This window comes from Etheostoma cragini, chromosome 12, assembly GCF_013103735.1.
Source record: "Etheostoma cragini isolate CJK2018 chromosome 12, CSU_Ecrag_1.0, whole genome shotgun sequence".
NCBI lineage: Eukaryota > Metazoa > Chordata > Actinopteri > Perciformes > Percidae > Etheostoma > Etheostoma cragini.
Window position 1 is genome coordinate 8,199,796 of NC_048418.1, and position 9,684 is coordinate 8,209,479.

Consider the following 9,684-nt stretch of genomic DNA (forward strand, 5'->3'; position numbering starts at 1 on the left):
ATATATATCTATATATATCTATATATATATATATATATATATAGATAGATATATATGGCAAGGCTGTCATTTACCTCATGGCTTTACTGTATAGGACAATACGATTTAAAATAGGTATTTTAGTTCTTCTGTGAGTTCTTCTTCTGTTTTTTTAAGTTACTTCTTTCAAATCAAACAATCTTAACAAAGACTAAATAAACTAAAGACAGGAAGAAATGATTAGCTAAAATGAATTATTACAGCTAAATAAAGTCTGAAGACACAGAGAGACTGGTCAGGAGGCAATACAGGAAACATTTTTCAGAAATGACTCTGAAATCTTTGAATGAGCAAATAACATGCTGTATAAATGAATTCAAACTAATGTAAGTCCAAAGAGGGTCTGACACAAAACAAGAATAAGACTATGAAAATGAAAATAGACAAGAAAGGGTGACAGAGAGAGCAGAGTAGAGAAAGGAGTAATAAACAAGACAGCTTTGGAAACCCATCCAGAGCAAGATGCTGTCTTAAAAGGGAAAAGGATGAAGAGACAAACTGCAGAACAACCTTCTCAGGTTTGCATCCTAAAGTCAAATCAAAGCTTTTCATACCAAGTGGAACGGGATGAAAGAGGAGACTCAAGTAGAGCGCAAACTTGAGGAGAATCTGAATCCACCGAGCAGAGGGCGAGCTGTCCGGTCCTTTTAACTGATGACTCTTTAATGATCCGTGAGCTCCCTTCCTCCCAAATCCAAATAAAGAAACCAAACTACACTTCAACAAAGCTGCAGTACCTCCCTGCTCCTATTGATTAGTGACACCTCAGATTTTTATAAAGACATACGTAATGTTTTTTTTGCTTGAGAAAGAGGCAACATAGTAAAAGCCAATTACTTGCAGACAAACTAACTGCCTGGCTGTTGTTTACCACCAGAGTGAAAAATTAGGATTCATCTCAATTGTAGCGTTTTGGCAGGAGATCTGTTGAGAATTCATTACCTTTGACAATTCCCAGGGCTGTATTTCTCTCAACAGTGCAATGGTTTTATAGCTTAAGTTTGATCGTCATGATTGATCTAGTTATTGCGGACAGCCTTTTACCCTAAACTTGCTTTTCCGTCAAGAAGGGCAAAAACGCTTTCATTTTTGTTTTGTTGTTTGGACCAGGCATGTGATATAATACCGTGATGAAGGTAAGAACTGGGAATGAAGGTAAGTGTCGTGGAGATGAAACTGATCAAATATAATGCACTGCAGCTTCATAGCAAATGTGACACTACATCCTGACATGGTGTTCCTGATGCAATCATTTGAAGCCTATTCATGTAAACAATGTATATTTTGCTGCTTCCAATTAATAACAGATATTGTACAGTGGTTATTCATCTTACAGCCAGTTCACGACAACTTATGTGACTTGCAGCCGCCTGACTTGTGTATATAGCTCGTTGCCGTTAGTCACCTTAAAATCATCACAAACATCCTGATGTCTCACAAACCTATTTTTCCTAATGTCTCACAACCCAAACCCTCTCTTCTATTCCAACTGTCTGAGATAAAAGGTTTTGAAGTCTTTGTGGCTATGTGTGCATGCATCTGGGTCTATGCATTGTGTATGCAAAAATGATGGAAGAAAAAACTCAGCATCTCTGCCCCAGAGCGAACAACGCAAAAAGCGATCCAATAACACAAGTCATCCTCAGATTTGTCGCTTCATTAAACCGGGCTAGCGAGGCCATGTGCTCGTCTCTGAATTATTGATCTGGTACAGCAGAAAACATTTGATGCTTCCAAACTACACCTGGGGAATAAGTTATTTTCAGCAAAGTGCATTAGCAAGTAATGTACTGTGGCATGTACCTGCGCTTAAAATCCAGTGCTGTACCTGAGCTCCCTGAATGTGACTTCAAATACCAGCAGACACTGGGCGATGGGTACACCCTGGACTGCTGCCATGTTATAACATAATATTAACAGGGCAAACATGTATGCACAACCACAACTATTCACACTCAAACAAATGAGCAGTTAAGAATACCCAAGTTAGTGGATTTAAAACCAAAATGTTATTGCTGTTAATCAACAGCATTACACACTGAGCAAAGCTTCTTTTTTTAATTAATAGTTATTATTTAGGATTTATTTTTTATGAGGTTACTATTCAAACTTTACTGTCATCTGGTGTGCAATCGACATCGTTCGGTAAATTAATTGTTTAAGTAATCTGTAATCTTACAAGCAAAACAATTCATCACATTATCTTATTACAGCTTTGTTATCAACAAATTATTTTAAAACTTAATGTGGGCTTTAGGACATTTTAATAGACATATCCCACGTCAATACATATCTTTATTACTACTACAGTTTTTTTTCTATCATTGGCAAAATTTTTTAAATATTTGCTTCCCCAAAACAAAAAGGGAAAAGGCAGGGCTTAACTAGCGAGAGAAGGAAATTAATCAGCATTTGTCTTGATTGTGTTTTTTTTGTTTTTAACCAATAAACTGATAAAACTGCAGAAAAGAAGCTAACAGGTTTTAAACCCAAAAAAATGTCTTGAACTTTTTTGGAAAACAAACACATTTAAGTTATTTTTTTGAATCAGTGTCTAACTGAAACTCAAGGTCCAGATGAAGCGCATCTGTTTCCACCTATGAACACCAGCATATTAAAGGTTTGGTTAAAAAAGAAAATATCTGTGGTTATGAGTTCACCCAAATAGTAGTCTAAATCCACAATGTCTGCAATTGTTCAGGTACCGTCGGAATTCAGCCGGATGTCACTCTTTTTGGCCAGACGTCTATCACCTTCCTCTTTCTTTGTGTTGGAATTGTAAACTGTTCAATCTCTGCAGGGTAAATCCAGACAGCTAACTAAACAATTTCTCCAATCTTTTGTTTCTGTTGCATCTAAACAAGTTCCTTCACAGGGCTTTTTTGCAGCGACTCCGTGGCACCATCCAGCGCTTAGTGCCGCCTATAAAGGTAGTGATTGGTTTAATAAATGCCCATAGGGTGCACAGATAGCTCAATTGGTAGAGCAGGCGCACATTTTTAGAGGTTTACTCCTCGAAGGAGGGGGCCAGGGATCAACTCCAACCTGCGGACCTTTGCTGCATGTCATTCCCTCTTTCATGTCTTGTGCCCAAAAACTAATCTTAAAAAAAACTGGTTCTGAAGGTAAACCTGCATGTGTATAATAGACACATCCACAATTTTATTAATCCACATAGAGGAGACATAAAAGTTTACAGAAAACAATTGAAAGGCTATGAGACCCAGAAAGATATACTGTACATCTATGCAGTACATTCAGTGTAATTGTCTTCTATATTAAATCTATATTTTGTTTACTTGCAAATAGTCCATCTAATAACACCTACAGTAACATATTTCCGCATGAAAGGAAATCTAAACATGACTTGATAAAACACACAGACACAGAACTGTAGCTTCCAGAATGTGCAATGCAAACATATTTACCAAGAAAATCGTCCCCATTATAAAGTCAATAAGAAAAAGCAAGAAAACTCCCCAAGAAAAACCTTAAAGGGGTTTGAAGCTCAAAATCTACGAAGAGGCTTATAGGAGGAAGTTTTTTTCAAAACTCCTTTCATAGACATATCTATAATCCACTACAAATTATGTAACACTTAAAAGACCAATTTGAAAACACAAAATGGGGGCTTTAAATAGGCCAAATTAAAAACAATATGCCAGTTCAGGGTTATGTCCTCACATTATAAAAGAAAGATGAAACTAAAAAGTTCCCTCATGCCTGTCAACTCCTAGAAATTAATTCACAAGCAGATGAGGACAAACTGACATGCAGAACTGAGAGGAACTCTGTAATTTAGTCGGAAATCTTAAATCCTTAAAAAGGAAACAGGGCAACTACGAGCACAAAAAATGCCACTGCTTCGGCCAAGGAGCAGAGAAGCTTCTGCACAGCTGGCTGCAGTGGCCCACTTCTTCCATGATTACACATTAATCTAATTTAAAAACTATGAGCTCTGGCACTCCACGTTTCTCCAGAGTCATATATTTTTCAGCACTTGTGAGTAACTCACTTAGTGTGGCCAAAATTTGAATTCTAAATAACGCAGTGTAACGCTACTCCAGCGTGTAATTGAGAATCCACTCAGTGAGCCAGAATGATTTTGGCACAGATGTCTGCAGCAACCGTGTCCTAACTGCCTTTGCCGAGTGTGTGCAAATGTAAGTGTGTACTGTATGTTTGTTCACATGTGGATCTGAAATAGACAGAAATTACAGGAGAGTTGGGGGGCAAATTGAATGAAAGAAAAAGATGAGGGTTGTCCGCATGTAAGAGCACAGCCTGGCTTATCAGGCTTTAGTATAATTGGAGCACGATGCGTTAAGGTGTATGCTGTGCTGTATGTAATTAACCTGTGTACAACGTTTTTGCAGTCACCGGTCTCTGCCATTTACATCATGGCAAATTTCATATCTCTATCGAACTAAAGATTTTGAAGCAGTGTGTGTGAAATTCCATCCTTCCCTCTGCTGTTATAAACAGCAAAACAATCCCCGCTTTAGCTAAATTTAATTGATAAGTGTGGCGCTTGGTAGTTTTTGACTTTAATGTGAAGTGTTGCATGGGATTAGGGTGTTACGTAAAATGCTAATGAAATTTCAGACTGGATATGCTAAATGCTCGTATCAGAGGTAGTTTTTTTGCATTTCCAGGCTAATCAGAAAAATGCAGCACTTCAAGAGGTATTCCCTGACATATGTACAGTTCTCATTATAGCTTTGTAATCTTACCAAGTGGCTGGCAGGTCATTTACCAGTGAGACAAGACAGATAATAAGCAAGCCATCCACAACGAGTAGGTTGGTTGCTGTTGTTCAAAAGATTCTGCATGCATGTTTGCACAATGTCCATCTTTGAGTATTTCTGCCTTCTCTTTTCTCTTCAATGTGATTATGGCACAGTTGGATCCACTCAAACTGAAAGGCAGCTGTGATTAAGTGGATCTCATTAGAAATCCTTCTGTTCGGACAACAGACTCAATTTGACACTTGTCGTCTGGAACACATATCAGCAGGACTGCACAGTGGTGAGGACCACCTGTACTATAGTTTGCCTTTATGGAGGAAAGAGGAGGAGAACCTAAAGGTTTCCATTTTGCCTACAGCACAGTTAAAAGATATAATATTACACTACACCTAAAAAATACTTTGTTAAAACAAAACCACACTATTTCTAGGTAAATTGTGTCAAAATTGAATATCTATACCAATTATTGTTTGCAAAAATACATAAGGGATTTCCATACAAATGACTTTCTTCTCGGCCCAGATAAATATCTCTTGAGTCTGCAGCCGAGAGATGATCCATCCTTCATTAATCTTTAATTGGATTTCCAATATAAACTTGTTATCTTTTAGGCGCCCCTTTGTGTCTCCCTCCACGCACTTTACTTTCTAGGGGAGACGTGAGAGGCTTTGCTTGGTTGCTACATTATTCATCGAACCAACCCACACATCCACAGCCAATTAAATGGACCAAAACAAGAATGAATAGCCTCTGAAATATTTGTTTGGCTTTTTCTGGATAAATTTCCCGCTCATCTTGACATATTTTAGTTCCCTCCCACAATAACATAAAATAAGTAAAAGTTAAAAAAATCAAAGCATGATGATGGTGGGTTGGGTGGCACCAAAATGTCAGTTTTACAACATCATCAAAATCATTAACTAACATCCGTAATCCTGCTCTAACACAAGACATCAGCATCAGCAGAGTCTCTCTACAAAAACTACTGCTGTAAATTATAGACAGTTAACATTTACATGCAACTTTGGGAGATGCCTAGTGTGAATACCTATGGGCAGATAAGTACTGCATCAAACAGCTGCCAAAGGGTGGGGGGGAGACGGACAAATTATCTGGCTGGGCGATATGAAGAAAATCAAATATCACAATATTTTTCACCAATTTCTTCAATATTGATAGAGCAAAGCTATTGAAGGGTTGACAATTATTGCTCCCAAAATATCCCCACAAATGTTTGTGATAAATAATCATCAGTAATGTGGATATAATGATTAAGTGGGTAACAGCAAATTACACAACAGCTGGAACAGTCTGGTAGGTTCAGAAAATGACATTACTTTATAGTAATGCATCTCGTAAAACCAGGAAAAAAATAACACTTATGTCATATTACAATATTAAAAATCTAAGACATTATCTAGTCTCATATCACAATATTGATTAAAAAAAACAATATAATACCCAGCCCTAATGTTAACTAATAGCTAATCAAAACTTGGCTTCAAATCTTTTGTTTTTTTCCACAACATTAAAATTCTCTGACCTTCTGTTGCTGCCTTTTTGCTGAAGGTAAAGTCGTGGTTCTTTTATTTAAAACGGGCAGTTAATGTTAGTAGTGCTTTTGTGTACTTTTGGCCCACCACACTGTAGCCTTTATTTGCGTGGCAGAGCTTGCCATGCAAATAGAGGCAGTGTGGTGTATATTGTTTTATCGTCAATGTGTTACAGTGAGCATTACATATGCCCAATGAAAGCCTGGCGGGGTTAAAACGTTCAGTGTGACAACATTCTATAGCTATATTCCAGTCAGTGGATACTCTCTGCTTATTCCCAATACATCATTATATATCAATGCAGTGCATTCAGCTTCAAGCAATTAGCCACGGGAGAAAACAAAATTAACATTTGAGATAGTAAGAAAACAATTAATAACTGATTCAAGCCTCCCACATACAAGCCCCTTGCGGGGTTGCAGAGCATAACTCCTAACACCTAACTCCTATCAGGGCCTGTGTGTGGGTGCGCTACACTGGCACAGGCTATAAGTGAGGCAGCCATAGATCCTCAGCTCTAACATCCTGGCAGAGAGGTAATCAAGGCCTTTCTATGCACTCTTCATCAGACAGCATAGTATTGCAGTGTGTGGGCGCGTGGAGGCGAGTGGAGGCATCCGAGGCAACTGAATGGCCGCCGGATCCAAGATAACGAGGTAAATCAGCGACCTGAATACAGGTTCTAGGAGAGTCAAATTAAATCTGGCCTAAAACACATTAGATGAAGGTAGGGCAACTTATCCAGATGCAAAATGCCACCAACCAGGCACAGCTTCTTCTTTTTTTCTTAGTGTAAGAAAATCGGCTCAACTGAGATCAACCCTCTCAGGTTGGGACCCACTTGTGTTACTCTGTGGAGGAGAGTCTGGCAAGGCCACACAACAATTCGGGATGGGAGAAAAACATACTCTTGTTTTTGGCATTTCTATAAACCAATCACATTTTTCATGGGCAACGCTAAGCCCCAAGTGGAGCCGCTGCAAAATAGCCATGGGAAGGAAGTTGTTTTGGTTGAACATGTGTATGTTTAAAAGTTGTTTTAGTTGTGCAACTGAAAACTAAGATTGGACAGATAGTCTAACTAGCTGTCTGGATTCACCCTGCAGAGATCTGAGGAGCAGTTAACCATAGTCCTCATAAATCAACTGGAGTTTAAAGTTACAACACAAAGAAAGCGAAAGGTAACATATTTGAAAGCAAACTAAAAGAGTGACATCTGGCGGAATTTCCGGCAGAGCAAGAGCAATCCCGGAAGTGGAACTTCGTGGATGTAGATTACACTGGTTTAGATAATGTAGCTAAACCCCTGACTTGTTATAATCTGGTCTGGTCTGACCACTTGTGGTTTTAGCCCTGACAGAAGTTGTAGTGGTCACTTGGAGATTATAATTATTCATAATCAAAACCATGGTCACGCCTATGAAAATGAGAGTTGAAATAGACTTGAAGTATCCTTTTAATAATGAGAGCAGCCAAACGGTTTCACTTACTGCAGGTCTCCTCTGCCTCATCGGAGCCATCGGGACACTCTGGCTCTCCGTCGCATCGCCAACGTCCCGGGACACACTGGCCATTTAAGCAGGCAAACTCTGCAGGGGCACAGGTCTTCCTGGCTGCTCAGAGAGAGAGACAAAAATCACAGAGAGAGAAACGTTGAGAATTAAAAAGAGTGAAGACAATAGGACAGGGTGAGAGCATGGTCAGTCTGCAGTTGGGCTTGATTTCTGCCATGAAATTGGTCACATATTCTGAATCCTGGTAATCACCCCATTCATCGGAGAAGATCAGGCTCATCATCTCTCACAGTATTCCCAAGCAGCCGTCTCCATTGCCCTCTCTCATCACATCCCTCACGAATGATCTCTATTTTCCCTGTTTTCTTGACTCTTTTCCCTCCCCTTCCTTTATCTGGTGTTCTCCAAAAGTCTAATCTCTCCTTCAGAATTTCCATCACAGAGCAGTGAAATGGATACTGATTGCTGAACACCGTAGGCTCCGGGAGGTTATACGTTTTACCTCCCAAACCTGTTTACCACAGAAAGCAGCACGCCAGCAAGGTCACGGGCTGATAAACATGTCAAGCGTGCTTAAGAAATTTTGGAAAACCGAGTGATCAAAACGTTCACGTAACAGTCCAGAGCTTTTCATGGTTGCTACCCAAATCTTGCTAACCCACTGTGTTCAGAGAGTAACAAGAGTACGTTTTGCACAAAAAACAAACTCCCCACCTGAAGCAACTAGGCTGCAAGCTCGACCAGTGACTCAGAAGCAGACAGAGGTCAGAGCCATTCAATTTCCTCAGCCTTTTACTCCAAGAGGACCTGCAGTACGGTCTAATAAATCACCGGCTAAAATGCCCTAAGCTGAGCTCTCTGGTGTTGTTATACAGCCCCAAATGCTCCTAAACTGGCTCTATCTTAGCTCTGATACTGCAAATTAGATACAGGGTTTGAGATGTGCAGGGAGCTTAAGGTTACCTAAGGGGCTGTAGAAAAGAAGGCAAGGATTTTCTTAAGAGCCTATCTTTTCTGTGCTGACACACTAATCTAACTCTGGTCTCACTTCTCCAACTCCTGTTCTTTCTCATCCGTGGTATCACAGAGCAGAAAGGTGTACGTTCAAATAGCATTAGTTTGAACTTGGTATAGAAGTTATACTTTAGCTTCAAAATGGGTTGCACCATATACGTTTGGTAAAGGTAGAACATATAAGTAATTTCTTACAGCATCAACTGCTGTCGTGGTGGAATAGTTAGAAAAATGGCCAGGACTATTGATAGAACAGCAAGATGCTGAAACGCTTGTGACACAGACATCCACAGTTTGTATTGTGTGGTAAAGTTCCCGTTAAGCTAGTTTGTTTCCTCAGCACTACTTATTGGTGGTTAACAACCTCTTGAAATTCACTGGAAAATATATGATTTTCTCGCCTAACGTTTTACCCCCTAAAACATGCTGCAGTTTCCACATGCTTTGGCCCTCTGTGATGACCCTGAGTTCATTGTGAAGCTAACACTCTCAACTTGTTGTTTCTAGTGGCATTGTGACACTAGGCCTTACTGACACAGAGCTACAGAGGTTAGAACACAGAATTTCTATTTCCGTCCAAGTAAATCATCTGAAAAATTAATAAAAACCACTACTGTAAGCATATTACAATTGCTATATACTAAAATAGTACCCTAGCAACATGTCTCAACTTTGAACAGAAAAAATCCAGAAGAAAATTGCTTATAAAATGGATTTTATATAAATGTTTTTCTACAAATATGTCTGTGCGTTTGTCTAATTTCTTATTTCTAAAAAAGCCCAAAAAGTGCAAAATACATAACTTCTGAAATACAA

The 9,684-nt window shown here is 39.2% G+C and overlaps 1 protein-coding gene across 3 annotated transcripts in view; it reads right to left on the reverse strand.

Moving 5' to 3' along the window:
- LOC117953986 (low-density lipoprotein receptor-related protein 8-like) overlaps nucleotides 1-9,684 on the reverse strand; it is a 68,020-nt gene that overhangs the window by 37,157 nt on the left and 21,179 nt on the right. For all 3 annotated transcript variants that reach the window (XM_034887415.1, XM_034887416.1, XM_034887414.1), the window contains exon 3: nucleotides 7,831-7,953. In XM_034887415.1, the coding sequence (XP_034743306.1) occupies nucleotides 7,831-7,953 (123 nt within the window). The remainder of the gene's footprint in view (nucleotides 1-7,830; nucleotides 7,954-9,684) is intronic.